General features: G+C 41.4%; 1 protein-coding gene across 5 annotated transcripts in view; it reads left to right on the top strand.

Annotated features, from left to right (window-relative positions):
• cbx5 (chromobox 5) overlaps positions 1 to 19,509 on the top strand; it is a 61,504-nt gene extending 41,995 nt beyond the window's left edge. For 3 of the 5 annotated variants that reach the window (XM_003216670.4, XM_008103624.3, XM_003216671.4), the window contains exons 4-5: positions 3,443 to 3,540; positions 10,471 to 19,509. In XM_003216670.4, the coding sequence (XP_003216718.1) occupies positions 3,443 to 3,540; positions 10,471 to 10,621 (249 nt within the window). In that variant the 3' untranslated portion in view covers positions 10,622 to 19,509. Of the gene's footprint in view, positions 1 to 3,442; positions 3,542 to 10,470 lie in introns of those variants that run through there. The other 2 variants (XM_008103625.3, XM_062971634.1) reach the window with 2 other exon arrangements.
• The last annotated feature ends 381 nt before the right edge of the window (positions 19,510 to 19,890 follow it).

Raw genomic sequence — 19,890 nt, 5'->3', positions numbered from 1 at the left:
TTTTTGCTGTTTCACGGGTTTTTGCAGTGTGCAAAGGGTTTTGGAAGGGGGGGGAAATAAAGGGAGAGGGGGGTTAGGGAAGGGTTGGATATAAAAAAAAAGGGTTATTTAGCTTCCATTCTTCTTCTCTGCCAGTGTACTGTATATTGCAACTGCTAAAATAAAGTACAGACTGCATTGGATTAAGTGGTCTGTGGTTTGCTCTCTTCCACACATAGGATAAATATAGTGTCCCTACTTTGCGGGTGGTCCTGGAAAGTAACCCCGCGATAAGTGAGGGAACACTGTACTTATGTTTTAATTCTGCTTATGTTTTGTTTTTGGGCTTGGCCCCATGTTAGCTGCCCCGAGTCCCACCCAGATGGAGGTGGGATAGAAAAATAAATTATTATTATTATTATTATTATTATTATTATTATTATTATTATTATTATTATTTGACACAACAACATTGTATGACACAGCAAACAAGATAGAAATGCTGGATTTCGTATCACAAAATCACAAGTCGAAAACTTCCCAAGTGTCTAGGACTGTGTGATGTATTTTCGGATGATGCGCTCTGATCCCAGTCGGGTGGCCTTTTGCAGTTGGCAGATAGTAATTTTGTCAATGTCTATTGTTTCCAAATGCCGGCTGAGAACTTTTGGCATGGCACCCAGTGTGCCCATCACCACCGGGACCACCTGCACTGGTTTCTGCCATAGTCTTTGCAGTTCGATCTTGAGGTCTTGATAGCGGCTGAGTTTTTCCTGTCGTTTTTCGTCAATGCGACTGTCACCTGGGATGGCAACATCAATGATCCAAACCTTTTTCTTTTCCACAACTGTGATGTCTGGTGTGTTGTGTTCCAGAACTTTGTCAGTCTGGATTCTGAAGTCCCACAGTATCTTTGCATGCTCATTTTCCAATACTTTTGCAGGTTTGTGATCCCACCAGTTCTTTACTGCTGGGAGGTGGTACTTGAGGCATAAGTTCCAATAAATCATTTGGGCCACATAGTTGTGCCTCTGTTTGTAGTCTCTCTGTGTGATTTTCTTACAGCAGCTGAGGATATGCTCAATGGTTTCGTTGGTTTCCTTGCACAGTCTGCATTTTCGGTCATCAGCTGATTTTTCGATCTTGGCCTTAATTGCATTTGTTCTGAAGGCTTGCTCCTGGGCTGCAAGAATCAGGCCTTCTGTTTCCTTCTTCAGGGTCCCATTTGTGAGCCATAGACAAGTCTTCTCCTTATCAGCTTTTCCTTCAATTTTGTCAAGGAACTTTCCATGCAATGTTTTGTTGTACCAGCTGTGAGTTCTAGTTTGTTGTGTGGTTTTCTTGTACTGGTTTTTTGTCTGCTGTGCTTTGAGGAGTTTCTGATTTTTGACTTCAATCAAAGCAGGTTCTTCATATTCTGCCAGGGCATGTTCTTCTTCTTTGACTGCTTGTTTTACTTGTGAGAGTCCTCTGCCCCCTGATCTTCTAGGCAGATATAGCCGGTCAACATCACTGCGAGGGTGCAGTGAATGATGAATGGTCATGAGTTTTCTTGTTTTTCTGTCCAAGTTGTCCAGTTCCACCTGTGTCCAGTTTATGACGCCAGCAGTAGATCTTATGACAGGTATGGCCCAGGTGTTTATGGCCTTGATGGTGTTGCCTCCATTGAGCTTGCTTTTTCTGACCCTTTGTGTGTATTCTTTGCTGACCACAGTTTTCACATGTTCATGCTTGATGTTGTCCAGCTGTAATATGCCCAGATATTTATAGGCCTCTGGCTGGTGACACTTTATTGTTTGGACAAATTATTATTATTACTAGCTGTGCCCGGCCACGCGTTGCTGTGGCAAAGTGGTGGTGGTATCGGTTAAAACTTGTTGTGGAATTTTTATTTGACGTTATTTGTATTTTTTTAAATTAATTTTATTGTCACTTATCTTTTTTATTTATTATATTTTATTATTTTGTTGTATTATTTTTAGTCATTTCGTTATAGTATTTTATTGTATTAATTATTTTAGTGTTTTTTATAATTCTTTATTGTATTATTTGTATTTATTTTTTTATCATTATTTTATTAACACTGGGCTGAGTGGGTTGCTAGGAGACCAAGTGGGCGGAGCTTAGCCTTCTAACTGGCAGCAATTGGATAAAAACAATTATTCCTCTCCCTCTAATTAGGACTTTATTTTTCTTTTCTTTTTGTTGTATCAACCTAGAGGCATGGATGAGGGGTTGTGATGTCAATTTTCGAGGTTGTGGGGTGTTTACTTTTGTTGTTTTGTCCGCTGCCGTGATGCCATCACTCTTTTATATATATAGATTATTATTAGTATTATATTAGCTTTTCAGCTTCAAGGTCTGGCTGCTTCCTGCTTGGGGGAATCCTTTGTTGGGAGGTGTTAGCTGGCCCTGATTGATTCATGTCTGGAATTCCTGTTTTCTGAGTGTTGTTCTTTATTTACTGTCCTGATTTTAGAGGTTTTTTTTAAAAAAAAAATACTTGTAGCCAGATTTTGTTCATGTTCGTGGTTTTTGTTGGAATTGTCCCCAAGCCGGGTTTGGTGCCTGGATCAAGCGGCGCTTGGTGCCTTTTCGCTGCATCTGCTGCTAGCTAGACCGAGTCTTATGTGTGAGCCACAAATGTGTGTGGATCTGGGTAGAGTCGCGCGTGGCGGTGGGGCTGCTGCTTGCAGAGCAGGGAGAAGGCACTCGCTCCAGGCTTGCCGCGACTGAAAGCTGTTACCAGCCTTTCAGATGGTATGTGGTGCAGAGAGGGAGCTGACCCACCCTTGCCTGGGGGCCCGGCGGCGGCGCTTCCAGCTCTGGATGGTTGCAGCAGCAACTCACCCCTTCCCTCTCCCCTCCCCTCCCCAAAAAGAAGGCCCAGCCCCTCCCAGGCCCCGCATGGGTGAGACACACCCATCGACGGCGGCGGCGGCACCGGCACAAAGCCTTCCAGGACCGCGTGGGATCCCGTAGAGGTGGTGCGCTCTGGAGCGGGGGAAGCGGAGCAGGGATGGGGAGCTCTGGAAATCACGAATGGCTGCTGCGGCTGCGGCTGCAGCTGCAGCTGCAAAGGCAAGACCATGACTGCTCTGTCTGCACCCCCCTCCTTGTTTTGCCAGCCCATCTTAATGGCGACCCTGGAATCCTCTCCCCACAGCTAGCTTTCTTCCCCCACTACCTCCTCCCCTCCTCTAACATTTAATCTATGTCCCTTTTAATTAGCATTATTATTAATAAATAATCATACAGGTAGGAGAGCATGGAAGGCCTCTCCTAATTAGCACCAAGCCTTGTACAGCATCTGTTTTATCACCTGGTTCTTTGGTGCCCTTTGAAACCCTTCTGTTCATGGTTGAAGGAAGCTCACAAATAACCCAGAAACAAGAGGGGGGGGGAGAGAGGAATGTGCCTGTCTTTTTTAACTCTTCTATTTCTCTCTTGTTTTTTTCACCAGAGCACCGATATTGCCAGGGGCTTTGAAAGAGGACTGGAGCCGGAAAAAATCATCGGAGCCACAGACTCCTGTGGAGATTTGATGTTCCTAATGAAATGGTGAGTGTGCCTTTTTTTCCTCCTCCCCAGATACATAGGTTGTCTGGTTTTCTGCTCTCTCCCTCTTGGGCGAGATGCCATGCTTAAATGACCCAAGGATGGTTTCCTCTTTGTTCTCCTGCGCATGGTTGCTCTGAAAATGCGCTCAAGTTCCTGCTTGTGGCTTTCCCCCTGCAAGAGCACAAGCCGCCATCTCCTGAACCCCATCACTCCCCCCCCTCCCGCCTTTCCACAGGAAATCCATCTGGAAAGGTTTTGACTTGCCTCTTGTTTTTGCTCCTGGGCTTATCTCAGCTCTGGAAAGAGAGAGAGAGAGAGGAGGAGGCAGTGCTTCACATTGCAGAGGCTGCCCCTCCTCCCACCAGAGAGAGAGAGAGAGAGACAAAGAGCTCTGAGCCTGGCTTATCTGCCTGGCAGAGGTTATAGCACAGCTGTGTTCAAGAGAGCTGCAGTTTGCTCCCTCCCTCTCTCTCCTCCTTTTGCCCCCACCGGGAGAGCCCTTGTGTTGTCTCTGTGGCTGGCAATGCAGCAGAGGAAAATGAGCCCTTGTCTTCCTCTGCTTTCTCTCAGACTGTCTGGGCTGAGATGGATGGCAGCAGGAAAGGGACCTATCTGCACACAGCCTTTTGGCAAAAGGGTTGATGGGGAGGGGGGAACAAAGACGCAAGGCTTCACGTGGGACTCACTCGGGTTCATTTGCTGTATAACCAAATGCCACAGTTTGTGAGTAAAGAGCACTGGCGCTGGGGAATATTTTGGCCGAGCAAATATTCCTTCAAGCCTGGTAGTGGGATAGGCCCCTTCTACACTGCCATATAATCCAGATTATCCAGTCAGGTAATCCACATTATTTGGTTTGAACTGGATTATATGTGGGTTGGACTAAAATGATTAAGGGTCTGGAGAACAAGCCCTATGAGGAGCGGCTTAAAGAGCTGGGCATGTTTAGCCTGCAAAAGAGAAGGCTGAGAGGAGACATGATAGCCATGTACAAATACGTGAAGTCATAGGAAGGAGGGAGCAAGCTTGTTTTCTGCTGCCCTGGAGACTAGGACGCGGAACAGTGGCTTCAAACTACAGGAAAGGAGATTCCACCTGAACATCAGGAAGAACTTCCTCACTGTGAGGGCTGTTCGACAGTGGAACTCTCCCCCGGGCTGTGGTGGAGGCTCCTTCTTTGGAGGCTTTTAAGCAGAGGCTGGATGGCCATCTGTCGGGGGTGCTTTTAATGCGATTTCCTGCTTCTTAGCGGTGGGTTGGACTGGATGGCCCATGAGGTCTCTTCCAACTCTACTATTCTATGATTCTGTGGAGCCCCCGCAGAGCTGCTGAACTTGCTGCTTCAGCTTCTGCCAACCTAGCAGTTCAAAAACATGCAAATATAAGTAGATCAATAAGTATTGCTTTGGCAGGAAGGTAATGGTGCTCTATACAGTTATGCCAGCCACATGATCTTGGAGGTGTGTACGGACAACGCCGGCTCTTCGGCCTAGAAATGGAGATGAGCACCAACCCCCAAAGTTGGACACGGCTAGATTTCATGTCAGGGGAAAACCTTTATCTTATGTGCTGTTTAATTCATTATGGCTTCTTTACTGCTTCGGTGGGAAGGTAATGGTGCTCTATGCAATTATGCCGGCCACATAACCTTGGAGGCATCTACAGACAACGGCAGCTCTTCGGCCTAGAAATGGAGATGAGCACCATCCCCCGGAGTCGGACATGACTAGACTTCATGTCAGGGAAAAACTTTACCTTTTATATGTGGGATGCTGTGAGTATTCCAGGCTGCATGGCCTTGATCCGGAAGCATTCTCTCCTGACGTTTTGCCCACATCTGTGGCAGGCATCTTCAGAGGTTGTGAGGTGTGTTGGAAACTAAGCAAGTGAGGTTTATATATCTGTGGAAGGTCCAGGGTAGGAGAAAGGACTCTTTTCTTTCAGAAGTGTGAATGTTGCAGTTAATCACCTTGATTATTAATTATTTATTTTATTTACAGTATTTATATTCCGCCCTTCTCACCCCGAAGGGGACTCAGGGTGGATCACAATATACACACATAGGGCAAACATTCAATGCCCTAAACACATCAAACAGAGGCCAAGACAGACAGAGGCAATTTCCTGAGGGGATGTTCAAGTCTGGCCACAGGGGGGAGCAGCTGCTTCATCATCCACTCTGACGGCACTTCCTCATTCCAGGTCGTAAATTAGTTAAACTTGCCTCCCCACTTTTTTTATAAGTGATACCTTATTTCCTACTTGATATATGCAACTATCTTTTGGGTTGCCAGGTCAGCAACAAGCAGGGGCTATTTTTTATTTTTAATTGACGGGTGCTCACCCCGCCACGGGCTGGCCTCGAACTCATGACCTCATGGTCAGAGTGATTTATTGCAGCTGCCCACAGCTCGGTCCCTATTGCATTGAAAGGCCTTGCAGCTTCAAAGCCTGGCTGATTGCTGCCTGAGGTAATCCTTTGTTGAATTCAGATTTCATAGAGAAGCTACTGAAATCCACAAGCATGTGGACGATTTCGACAGAACGGAGGAAACCATGAAAATAAACAAAATTTGGCTACCAGTATTAAAAAAACTATGAAATCAGGACAGTAGATAAAGAACAACACTTTTAAAACAGGAATTCCAGACATGAAACAATCAGGGCTAGCTAACACCTCTCAACAAAGGATTCCCTCAGACAGGAATCAAGCTTTGAAACTGCAAGACTTTTCAGTGCTAATCAAGGTGAGTAATTGCAACATTCACACTTCCAACAGACGAGTTCTTTCACCCTGGATGTTATTCCACAGATATATTAACTCCACTTGCCTAGTTTCCAACAGACCTCACAACTTCTGAGGATGCCTGCCATAGATGTGGGTGAAATGTCAGGAGAGAATGCTTCTGGAACATGGCCATATAGCCTGGAAAACTCATAGCAACGCAGTGATTCCAGACACAAAAGTCTTCGACAACACATTGGATTATATGTCTGCACTGCCATATAATCTAGTTCAAAGCAGATAATTTAGATTTTATATGGCAGTGTAGAAGGAGCCATAGTTCATAGCACCTGGGTTATATTTGCTGTGAAACAATGGCTGCACAAATAAAGCCGCTGTTGAAGAGTAGCTTTCTCCTGGGTAATGCATCACAGGGAGATTTAGTGATAGGTTGCTGCTTAACACCCAGGATTCTGAAGAGCAAACAGTCTATGCAGGGAGGCGACTGCCCTCCAAATTAGCAGGATTGTATTTTACATGCACTATTTTTAGTGGGTATGCTTCTTTACAATGCTTACTGCCATAGTAGCTGTTATACTATTGTAGCTGTTATACAAATGGGATTGGAATTTCAGAAAATGTGGCTTGTTCAGGGCTTAGATTTTAATCCATAGCTTGCTGATTCATAATAAAAGCGATCCCCTGCACCACCCTTACTTTGGTGCACAAACCACTTTGAAAAATCTATAATCTTTTTCAAGATAGTGAGAGTAATCTTTCTTGTACAAACAGAAGCTGATTGTGGAGTTTGGCTAGACCAATTTGAATTGGTACTCTATCACTTTTTAATTATCTATGCAATTACCTTAACGCTGTGCTTGCTATTCATAAAATGCAACCACTACTGTTCAATTTTTTTCACTAATAATTATGTTAAAGTTGCACTTGCCTTTGCTCAGGAGTAAGCCCAATGGAAGTCACAGATTCTGTTGTGAGGATCTCTTACAGTTTATACTTAATAAGCAATATTAATGTTCCTTGTTGTGAGAACAGATAGTTTCAATATTCTCATTTTTGTCAAATGCATAAACTTGGCAATATATATACATAAAGTATATTAAGCAAGCGTAAGCCCCAGCTACTATTTCCTTTCTTATGTCAGGTTTAGTGCAGGATGAAATCAGTGTGGCACAGAGGTCTCTAAAATGGCCCCCAGCTGAAGTTCTGGTCCCAAAGCATTTCCTTGCCGCACTGTCTTTTTAATTAGGTTTGGTAATGGCAATTAGATGTTAATTTGTAGTGATTCCTTCACTTGATTGATGCCATTAATTAATTGATTGATTAATCTCGCAGCCCTAATATGTGCTATATTGTCTGTACAGGTAACTGTTGTATGGTCATGAAGTTGACAGGTCTAGAAGTGGGTGCTGTAGTTTAAGAAGCCAGGTTAGCAGACCCTCTCCATTGGGTGTGGAATTTGCAAATGCAGGCCAAGCCAGTGAGCTGTCTGAGGTTTTGTTTTGAGGTTACCGAGTCAGCGATTCTTGATATGCCTGGTGTTTCATACTCCAAATCGCTTAAGCCTAAAATGAAGCGCAAAAACCATGTTCATGTGGACATCTAGGGTAAGCTCCATCTGGGTTCTGGTTGCAGAGTATTGGCTAAGATGCTCTTTCCCCCTCCTTTTTGACTGTGTATATTACTATTTAATACAAAAGGTAAGGTTGGGTATATCCAATTTTTCCCACTTTGCCTAGTGGCTTATGTAGTTGTTCATTTTTCTGTGTTGTTTCTCCATTTAATGTATTTGTTCTTCATAAGACATAAAAATGGGAAACATGATGCTCTGTGAGGAGTGAACAAATGGTTTATGTATGGGTCTGTGTGTACTACACATACACATAAGAGTCCATCCCCTTTTCAATCAATCCTCCCCAAAGGACGATGAAAGAAAATGGTGTTAATAAAGCTTGCAGTGAAGGGGTGTACATCATTGGATTGTGTATACTGCCTCAACAGTTTTGAAGAGCCCCTATCAACCCATAACACATGTTTATATACAGTCAGCCCTCGGTATCCACGGATTCTGCATCCATGAGTCCAACATCAACAATCTGAAAATATTCCAAAAGCAGACGTGAATTTTGCTGTTTTATACGAGGGATGCAATTTTTATTACACAATTGCATATAACAGGATTTGAGCATCCACAGATTTTAGTATCCATGGGGGGCCCTGGAATCAAACCTCAACAGATACCTTGGGCTCACTGTATTGGTTAGGAATCATGTGGTCATGTTGTTGAACTGTAATTCCTATATAATTACTCACTATTGGCTATTCTAACTAGAACTGATGGGAGTTGTAGATCAACCATTCTGGAGCACTACATGATTCCCATCTATGTACTATAGTTTACAGAAGAGTGGGAGCCAAATATTGTGCTACCAAACATGCAGAAAACTTGGGCTTCCTGTCTTCTAAGGGCTATCACAGCGTTAAAGAAATTGTAGACATTCCGTCATACAAAATGATTTGTAATTTGAGATGCTTGATGACAAATAGATTTAAATTTGTATATGGTAAGTTAAAGAAGTTGTAAAGCATTTGGGTGAGACATGTTTGCATCTTTATATTGTTTTACAAGATGTATTCTCTTTGTAAGGGAAAAGGGAGTCATGTTTCTTTTAATAAGGTGTTTACCAACTGCCAATTTTAAAAGTGCTTGCATTAAAAAGATGTGTTTTACAATTCTGCTGCTTTCTGAACTGGAGTCAGATTGTAGGTGATTAACATTTTAAAGCCTTTGATCTAAAACCAATTAACTGATTAAATGTTGTTTTACCTGAAAAACCACAAAGACTGGAGGGGATTATGTTGTTTTTCTGTGGACTTTTATTTCAAAACACATTTGACAGTGGAAGGTTTTGAAAGAAAAGGTTTTTAGGAATCAACTGTACTCTTTTTAATTGCACTGCTTTAAAACTGATTTTATCATTTTAATTGTATATTTTAACTTGTTTATAAATGTTTTGATAGCTTTGTTCAAGTTTGCTTTTTGGTATGTTTAAAACGGGGTTGCCATTATTTTAATTTGAAAATGGCTTTGAGGGCTGGTTTGGGAGGAATTGGAAGGCATCAACAACGTTAATGATGTTAGGAAAAACTGCCCTAAATTATAGCAGAGAATCCAAAAATCAAACAGGATACAAAAAGTTGAACATTCGGCTCATTAGCCAGCAGAGCGTGAGGTGTCGGGTGATGTGACTGTAAAGAATTCAGAGCTTAGGCGAGCAAAGATACAGAGTCCAGTCTTTAAAATCATAAAAGGTTTATTTACAGTAATAAAGAATAACTGCATTTCTTAATAATCAAGAACTGGGTCTGAGCTACTCTTAATGCCCATCTCTTCTAAGGTTTCAAAGAGAGGGAAAAAACACCCAAGCACTATATTTCTCTCTATAGTCTCGCTTATCCGACATAAATGGGCCGGCAGAATGTTGGATAACATCGCAAATTATTAAAAACATTGACTACTAAAAATGGACTACAAATAAAGATAGAATTTCTGCCTAGAGAAACAGTTGTGGGTCCAAGCGGGAGCCAGATGTTGGATGAGTGAAGTTTGGTTAAGTGAGACTACTGTACTATGATGTAAGAGAAAAAAGTCATTTAAAAAAGGCTTGCAGTAGATGAGTATCCATTTTTACACAACCAATCAGAATAAGAGCAGAAACAGAGAGGAGAGAAAAAATAGATACATTTCCAACTGTCATACAGGAGACATGGGGAAAGGGAAACCCTTAGCCTGTACTAATCTGTTCCGCATTGAGGACTTGAGACTTGAGCAGTGAGGGGTTGAATTCCAACAAATGATCTGTGTCATCAGAAGAAAATAAGTTGTAACCAGACACTCTTATTCCCCTTTTAAAAACCCAGCCAAGGGAAGTACATAAAATGCACGCTAAAATACATATCACCTGTAGGGACTAAACAATATTGCCTTCTATACTGGTTCCAATGTAAAGGGCATTGTACATGATGTGTGCTTGTGTCTGTACTGTCCTCCAGTCACGGCTGCTGTCTTCATTGAGATTATAAGAACCCAGAATGTAACGTCTGTTCATGTTCTACCATATTAAGTGGAATGAGCTGCTTGATCAGGCATTGACCAGTCCTTTTGTTGTTCTTGCTTCCTTCTTCAGGAAAGACACGGATGAGGCTGACCTGGTTCTAGCGAAAGAAGCCAATGTGAAGTGCCCTCAAATTGTGATAGCATTTTATGAAGAGAGACTGACCTGGCATGCATACCCAGAAGACGCTGAAAACAAAGAGCGGGAAGCAGTGAAAAGCTAAAGTGGCTGGGCTCCTTTGTCTGTCCGTATAGTTGTACATATCTGCCCTCTCTCCCCTCTTCCCAAATCCATCCATTAAAAGTGTGCTTATTACTGTGCTCGACAGGAGAAACGTTGATATTGGTTGGCTTAGTCATAACATGAATAGTGTGAGTCACGTTCTGGTTTCACTCCCAAGAAATCGACATGCTGTGTGTGTCCTTCTTTCCCTTCATCTCAGAATCCAAGAAATGTTTCTCACTTTGATAATCTCTTTTTACGCCTCCTCTGCCTGGCGGTTTTGTTTGGTCCCTTCACCAGTTTGCATAGGGAGAGATGTTGTCTCCTGTTGCTCTAGAGTGTTGCAGTAAAAGGGGAGCCGGGAGGCTGCCTGCGTTCGGGGAAGACTCATTTCATTTGCCATATGCTGTGGATTCTGAGATTTCCAAATGTCCGTTAAGCCAGAACAGTGTGGGGGCTATTTCTAGTTGTTTTCAGAACTGCTGATCTTATTCTGGAACTGGGTTCCAGGATGTTGAAACGCAGTTCTCATCCTGGTTCCTTCTGCCATTATCACTCAATTCGACCCTACCTGTTCCCATTCAGCATATTTTATTTTCTATAGTTTTAGGACAAAAACAGGTAAATCTGAGGATCTGGGCCTTAGAGACAGCCCCCACCCATTTCAACCTGTCAGATTTAGTAATCTTCCAACCCACATCCCTTTGTGTTTCTTGGTTTGCATTGGCACTGCATCATGTGATGTGCAGCCCGACCACATTGTATGTCTTCCTTGAGATAGCCCTCTGTCTCTACCTGTTCTAAAAAAGGCCAAACATTGTGATTCCAAAATTAGTTTGAATCCCTGAGGTGCTGCTTTGTGTGTGCCAAACTTCTCTATCATACCATTGTGCGCACAGTTGGTCTCATCTGATTACAGAAGGTAAGCAAGATGAGACCTGACTAGTAGTTAGATCACCAGGTAGGGTGAGGAAAGAACCTTGCCTGAAACACTGCGGGACTGTTGCTGACAGTACTGGGCTAGGAAGACCAGTGCTCTCACATAATATGAGGCAGGTTTCCATTTTCTTCTGCCTAGTAACCTTTCTCCCCCAAAAAGAGCTCTTTTGTTCTGGGATCTTGGCCTACTCCTCATTTCATGAGAAACAATTTATCAGAGGTACACCTTAAAGGAAAATAACCGCATGAACATCATTTACTTAGTAAGTATCATATATAGCATACCAATCTTGATGCAGCTCAGGTGCAAGAATTGTTCCAGATTGGCCTCTTTGTGGTTGACACTGGTGAACAATTCCACCGTAAAGGTTTTTTTGGGACTGTTGATAAGTCATTTCAGCAGTTGTTTTCCTCTTGTTCCTAACTAAGAGGGGCTGGAGGGCCAAATGACAGAAAACAAGTAGAGTAACATTCCCCTTGGTAGTGTGCCCTTTTCCCAATGCCCATGCATGTTTTTTCACATGGAATGTCTGTATTGTGTAGAATAGATGAGATTTCAGGGCTCTGCTTTCGTTCATCCCTCACTGCAGATAAAGTTTGCTGCCACGTTTGACAGTAAAAGGCAAAACTGACAGTATTAATATTGATCAACACTAGCCTCTCACCTTCCGAGTTTTTGGGTGCTCAAAAGCATTTCAGGGTCATGCATGCTCATAGTAAACTTGATGGGAGCTTGCAATTTGAAGTAGGCTAGATTTAGTATACTAGAGAATTACAGTGTCGCTACTCCTTGTGTTTCCTTTAAATCCTCTTCCAGGAATCTGGAATCTTAGTTATATTATCTCTGTCTCATTACTTCCTGCTCTCAATGACAGATACCTTTTCGAGTGGTAAGACAGAGCTGCCAATGTTAGCAAAATCACTAGTACCTCTGCTTATCCTTTTTCACTGTTTCTGAATATTTACGTTTTCTGTTTTCCTACAATGAACAATAGAAGTATTTCATCCATCCATCTTTTCTACCTTTGTAGACCCATCCCTGTCAGGAATTGCTGCTCATTTGCAGTTGAGTTGTTGCAGCCTCAGGGCTCTTCCACACAGCTATATAACCCAGAATATCAAGGCAGAAAATCCCACAATATCTGTTTTGAACTTGCGTTATATGAGTCCCCACTGCCATTTATTTCAGTTCAGAGCTGAAAATCTTGAATTTTATTCAGCGGTGTGGAAGGGGCCTCAGTTGACTTTCTGTTGCTGCTAGCGACTCTTGCATCACCAGCAGACTTTTATCTTCAAAACAATTGCTAGGCATAACAGTTGGAAACTTCCTCCAGCTCAGTGGCTAAATGTAACCAGTACAGTTGTACTATATTTAGAGGAAATTTGAAGCCATGGTGGTTGGGGGAGGTGAGATAATATTTTTTACGTATTGAAAGTCTCCCTCCTTTTCTTGTAAGGACGGAAAATACATTATGTGTAATTTGGTTAGACATAAAATTATCATATTTGATCAATTAAAAGTACAATTTATTTAGAAAATAAAATACAAATTATTTTTTTAAAATTGTGGCGAATGAAGCTACAGGATCTGGGATGATGTGAAATATCTGAGCTCTTAAAAACCTGTTGGGTTTTGCCAGTAGAACACGGAAACATAACCAAAACAAAAGAAACCATCAACATTAGTAAAACAAAAGACAACTGTTTTGTCTCCTCCACTCCTCCATAATGTCACACATATATAAAATTCCTATTTCCTTAAAGCAAGGTCAAGAATTGCAGCATTCCTTTGCTGTGCATTGTCCTACATAAAAGTCTTCCTGTTACTATGTACATACTCATGCATAAGTCTAGAAAGGTTAGCCAAAAAAAATGACCCAAAGATCCTGGGTTGACTTATCCATGGGTCAGTGTATCAAAATACGAATATGAACCATCCCCTACTCTGGGTAGAAATGTGAAAGGTGAGAATCACCTTGTACTCTTTCTGCCATATTGCTGCTTTTGAAATGCTTAAGCAGAAAATGGCAACTGGAGCAGCTGGTCCCCCTGTGACAGCATTGGCACTTTCCCCTCTGCAGAGTGACATTCCAACTTACCCATGGGTTGACCCCAAAACCTATTTTTGATGTCTACATATGGTTGACTGATACATGAATATATACAGTAATGTTTAGAAAAAAATTTTGGGAATAGATAGAAACACCTCATCTTAATTATTTTATTCATCATTATGAAATTAAAATATTTCATACTACGTTCTTCACAATTTTTTCCAATTCCTTCAGGGGAAGAGGCTATGGGGGAAAGCCCTATTCCCCCCCCCCCCCCAAATTGCTCTCACCATATTTAAACAGAAGAATATGCATTTCATTTCAATGATTATTTAAATTTAGAATGGGAACTTGTTTTACATCCAGTTCTATATCAGTGGTTCCTAATCTTTGGTCCTCCAGGTATTTTGGACCGCAGCTCCCACAATTCCTAATAGATGGTAAACTAGCTGGGACTTCTGGGAGTTGAAGTCCAAAACAACTGGAGAACCAAAGGTTGGGAGCCAATGTCCCATATAGTTCAGAAGTTCTAAGGATGCATGCCTGATCCCAGTCCCTATGCACAAATGGATTTTGCAGATTGCTCTGACTAAATAGGCAAAACCCTCTTCTATCTGTTCACCTAAAGATAGGGTGGGTTGTGAGCTAAATTTAAGTGTCACGGTTTTGCAATTTTCTATGTAATTGAAAGGGGAGCTCCAAGATGAAATAATTTGGTAAGAAACAGCATGGTTTTGTAGAGAAATATTTTAGCGTTTCTTTTAGAATCAGAACGACATGGGGAGTTCATTTTGTGAAGGGATTGAACCCACAAAATAAATAGCTTTGATAACTTAGAGATAGGTAGAGATACGTAACGGTGCTGCCCTTCTTGTTCCTATTTGAAAATTGTCATAGGCTGATGGGAGAGTTAACACATAGGCTGGTCTTCCTTGCTTGATACTAAATGCTGCACATTCATCTGCATTCAACTGGTGACCGGCCTACAGCTTGTGATTGACAAATCTATCATGCCTGAATCCATCGAGATGTTTATTTTCCCACTGCCAAACTCTTTGTTTTGTACAGGCATTTTCAGCACAAAATATGTATATAGTTTGCATTTTTGTACTCATGCATCTATTTACTAAAGCTGGGTACATTTAGCATGTTTCTGCATTTTAGGATTTTATGTAGTTTTCTTTGTATAGTTTTCAGCTAGATGCTGAACATTCAAAATGATGTGTTGCATGCTCAGAAATATAAGATTTCCAAACACAATTGTGTTGGACTCAGTGTTTGGTTTTAGGAGGTGCAAATTGGGTAGATTTTTTTTTTAAAATGAAATCTCGATGGAGTGACTTATCTTACTCATCCATCCCTACAGCTGTTTGAATCCCATTCAGGTTTTTTAAACTCCGTATTAGCTTTCCTCTGCTCTTTCTTCTACCCACCTCTTGCCACACTTGGATGTGCTGAGGCAGCAGAATATCTCAGATGCTGGAAAGGATTTTTGAGGAAAGATGAGTTTCCTATTTGTCTGCTTAGATGTAGTCTTTACATCTAAGCAAATTTGTCTGCTTAGATGTATTTATTGTAAATAATCAGTCACTTTGAGGATTTTTTGAGATAAAAGGATGCCCAGGCTCTCTCTCTCTCTTTTTTTTGAAAAAGGAGAAAACTACCCCATGCATTCCACAGAAAATTATCTTCCTTTTCCCTCCCATTCTCCCTCTCCCTTCTCTAATGATAATTATTGAAGTAGAGATAGTCATTCTTTATATCCCTGAAATGGAAAAAGAGGACACGAGAGAGAGCTTTTTTCATTATTATTATTATTATTATTATTATTATTATTATTATTATTATTATTATTATATCATGCCACTTTTAACATCACCAGTTTAGGTGTGGATTTGTGACACTACAGCTCTGAAAGGGAAAAACAACTGGTGTTTTTGGGTGTTATTTTGCTGAAGTGATAGGAAGTGGGAAAGGAGATAGTGTTTGATCCAGGAAAAAAGAAAGGTTACACTGGGTTCTTGCTGACCTAGATTATTTGTGCAAGTTCTCTGGGGTGCTGTCCCTCTTGGAGAGGGCACCACCTTGCCTCTTAGTCTCTTCTTCCCTTGGGGTGCCAGATGATCCTACACTGGTCCTCTGCTCCTTTTTAGAATAGGCTGCTGATGGCTGAATTATCACTACATTCGATTTTGGGTAAATAGATACAGAACTAGAGTGCCAGTGTGGTGTAGTAGTTTGAGTGTTTGACTAGGACACCAAGTGAGTGGGATTTGAGTCTTCAATTGGTCCTGGTATCCTTCATGGGGATCTTGGGAAAGTTATACACTCTCAGCCTCAGAGGAAGGCAATGGCCACCCCCTTCTGAACAAATTCTGCCAAAAAAAACCCCCCGGTGATGGGTTTGCCTTCGCATTGCCACAAGTCAGAAATGACTTGAAAGCACACAGCTTGGAGAGGAAGTGTCTGGAGTTGGCTACGCTTCTGCAGGATAAACTCTAAAGCAGTGGTTCTCAACCTTTGCCTCCCCAGGTGTTTTGGCCCACAATTCCCAGAAATCTCAACTAGTTTACCAGCTATTAGGATTTCTGGAAATTGAAGGCCAAAACATCTGGGGACCCACAGGTTGAGAACCACTGCTCTAAAGCATACTGTGATTTCTCCAGTCCACACCTTGAGTAGCAACCATTGCCTCACGTGTTATGTGTAGTTCTGAAGCATGTGGACTATATAAGAGAAATTTCCCTTGCTATCGTGTTTGGGGGATTAGATCTGAAACCCCTTCTTATAAAAAGTGTACCAGCTTTATCAGGTCAAACATTGTTTGTTACTCTTTTACAAAAGCACTTAAAAGAATTCACAGTTGAGAGCTTTGGGTGAACATCTGATTTCTTTTTTCTATTACCTGCTTATATGCATACAGTTGCACACGTAACAAAATGTAAAATAAATAGTCTTTGCAAGCTGCTGGTAATAGATGGTCCTATCTAGAAGTAAAAAATTAAGACTTCTAGCAGTTAGAAGCACTTGTGTATCAGTTTGAAAAGCAAGTAAACTAATGACATGTTAGGAAATTAATAGGCATTTGATCATGATATTGTTCACCATTTTAAATACTTCCTACTTCCAAGAAACTCTTCGGCATCTCTATTCTTATGCAAATACTTGTGCTATGATTTTTCAAAAGTATGCATACATCTCTGAAACAATAATTGGCATGTCATCCTCCTCCCCTTTACTTTTTTTGGGCATGTTTCATTAGAAATTGTTCACACACCCTTGTCAGTTGGACACATTAGACAAGATTTGGAAGGTGTTCAAAACACCTTGTCAACTTAAACGCAACAACAAAATGCGTCAGCAGGGCACATGGGAAGGCTACTTAAACTTGCTGTAGCATAGACACAGAATGAACATCTTCCTTAGCCTTCTCAAAGGGCAGAAATGTAAGGAGCAAACTATGAAGGTGTTGCCGAAGGCTTTCATGGCTGGAATCACAGGGTTGTTGTATGTTTTCTGGGCTGTATGGTCATGTTCCAGAAGTATTCTCTCCTGACGTTTCACCTACAACTAGGGCAGGCATCATCAGAGGTTGTGAGGTATATACCTCACAACCTCTGAGGATGCCTGCCATAGATGTGGATGAAACATCAGGAGAGAATACTTCTGGAATATGGCCATACAGCCTGGAAAACACACAACAAAACTATGAAGGTTCACAATGTGAACTGGTGTGCCGCAGCCCTGTTCAAAAGAGCTCTTTTTCTAGAAGAATTTTTTAAAAATAATCCAAAAAGCATAGTCAGGTACTTAAGTACTAGAAAAAAGTGAAACCTGTCTTCTGCTTTTCAGTTTCCTCCCTTCTGCTGAAAACCTTGTAAAGTGTGTGTGTTTCTTAGGGCAGTAGAATTAGCCAGCTGATTCAGAACATCCAGGATTTCCAGCCAGACATGCTGCATTTAGGTGGCTTCTGAACTGATCCCACCTCCTCACTCTTTGGCTCCTGGTCTCAAATGTTTCAATGGCATAACAAAGCATATTGATGTTAGCTTTTTTGGTGTCGTCTTGCATTTGGAGGTTGTCCGGATGGGAAATGTGTGTATGATGGGTGGGGGAGGTTTGAATTTCAAACCTGGGCTTTCACTAGTGGTATGTAATTAATGTATTCATCATGTGATTGTAAAAAAACACACAGTTGAATCTTTTTGTTTTGTTTTGTTATGGAAATTGAGTGCTTCCTTCTCTGAATTCATCATGGTTTAACTTCATGGAGAGACATTCAATTTGCAGGTGCAGTCTCCTGACGCAGCCTATTCTTAGCATGCTGTCAAAAAAAATGAATTGTTACCCCCAGTCGCCTAGGAGAGTGAGATAAAATACAGAGAGTGAGAATTAATTTTGTTTTAATTAAACTCATTAATTTTTTGATTAATGGTCTAATTTTTACCTGGGGTGGTATCTAAATCTCTTCTTGCTGTACTGGCTGTAATGACATTCTGTCTCCTCCCATTAGTGGGAAGAGTAGAAAAAGTGGAAGGAGAAAGGGGGGGGAAATGCCTCCATTCAGCACAAGTTAAATTTTCTCACCTTGCTTATATCACAGCTGTCTTTTTATTGTAAGGTGACCCAGTTAATTGAGTTTTACCTGGAGTCTTGGCGAAAGCTAATAGGCCCCTTACTAGTCAACGCCACAGCACAATATTCAGCTGCATTTTTGCTGTCCTGATTCCTGCTCTAATTTAAAACGTTAAAAGCCATTTAATCCCAAATTCTGAGGAGTTATTATTTTTTTGTAGATTATTTTTCCCCAAGAGACAAAAAGGCACAGTTCTCTGGGGGTTTCAGTTCTGCCAGCTCCTTAATATTGAATTTGAGCTAAACGAAGAGATATCTGGATTGATACCCCACAGCATCACTTCAAAAGCAGATACCCAGATTTGTTTTCTTCTTGAGACTTATTATCTATGGTGCATGGTTTAATTTTAACTCCTCGTACCTCCTTCAACCATATTTCTAGTTAACAAAGTTGCCTGGGTTGACAGTCTTTGTCAGTGGTGTCAGCCACCTTTATCATGGTAATGGTTATGAGTGATGGATGCAAATCTGGAGAAAAATGGACCATAAAATACTGATTCCACAGTTCACCATGCCATGTAAAATTTCAAATGATGTATGAATATTTGATTGGATCCAGACTGGAAAAATAAGCACAACTAAATAAAGTGTTATTAGGCGAAAAGGTCCTGGTGGTTTGCTGCTAAGCTATTAGTGCTGGGCAAAGAAGTCAGCCTATAACTGAGTATTAGCTTTATTATTTATGTTCCACCTTTCTTTTAATGAGCTGAAGGCAAAGTATGTACTTTCCTCCTCCTCATTGTATCCTTACAGAACTATGACACCAGTCAATCTCTCGGCCTTACCTATTTTTCATAACAGCTATGTAAGATAAGTCATGAGAGAGTGACTAGTAGTTTCGGATTTCCCGGTAAATTCTGTGGCTCAGTAAGGACTAGAACTTGAACTTTCCCAGTGCCAGTCTAGTACTCTTACTGGGAAGAAGACCTTATCTGGGGGGATAGGTGAGGCATGGAAGTGTCAACTTCCTCCCGATCATAACACGCTTCCATCCACAACAGATCATTGATGATCTTCTGAGTGTATGTGTGTGGGTGTGTGTTAGCCCTTCTTTTGGTGACATTTTAACCAAGCCCTTTAATTCTGAGCTAATGTATGTTACGCTGGTTTTTAAAGTGTGAAAATGATTTTTAAACAAGGAGCTATTTGTTGTACAATTTGACATGTTATGAAAACAACCCACAATCCTCTGCCCTGTATCTCCCCCCCCCCCTCTCTTTCATACTTCTTGTATTGGTTCTAATAAATGTTTACTTTTCAATATAGGCTGTTGTCCTTTGTTCCTCCTCTTTTTTTCAATGTATTTGTTTCAATTTGTTTGCCACATAGATATAGGATGTCTTCCAGAGAAGAGCAGCAGTCTCCAGCAGCAGAAGAAAGTGGTGCTAATAATGCAAGTAACACTGGTTGCTTTCTCTACCATTGCTGAAGCCCTTCAGCGTAGGGTTAGGATACATGATAGTAGGCAAAGCTTTTTTAGAACTCATCATCATAGGCAATCTTTTGTGGCTAAGCATGATTGTCTTCCAAGGGTAGAGTCTTGGCAGTGCATCCATAGGTCACTGTGGAGATATATTTTGGATCCACATTGTCTTTCACGAGGACATGGATTTTCAGGTGGAAAGCGGTGACAACAAGGGTT

The sequence above is a fragment of the Anolis carolinensis genome, chromosome 2, assembly GCF_035594765.1.
Source record: "Anolis carolinensis isolate JA03-04 chromosome 2, rAnoCar3.1.pri, whole genome shotgun sequence".
NCBI classification, from domain to species: domain Eukaryota; kingdom Metazoa; phylum Chordata; class Lepidosauria; order Squamata; family Dactyloidae; genus Anolis; species Anolis carolinensis.
Note: the sequence above shows the minus strand (reverse complement) of the source record. Positions and strands in the feature narration are given on the sequence as shown.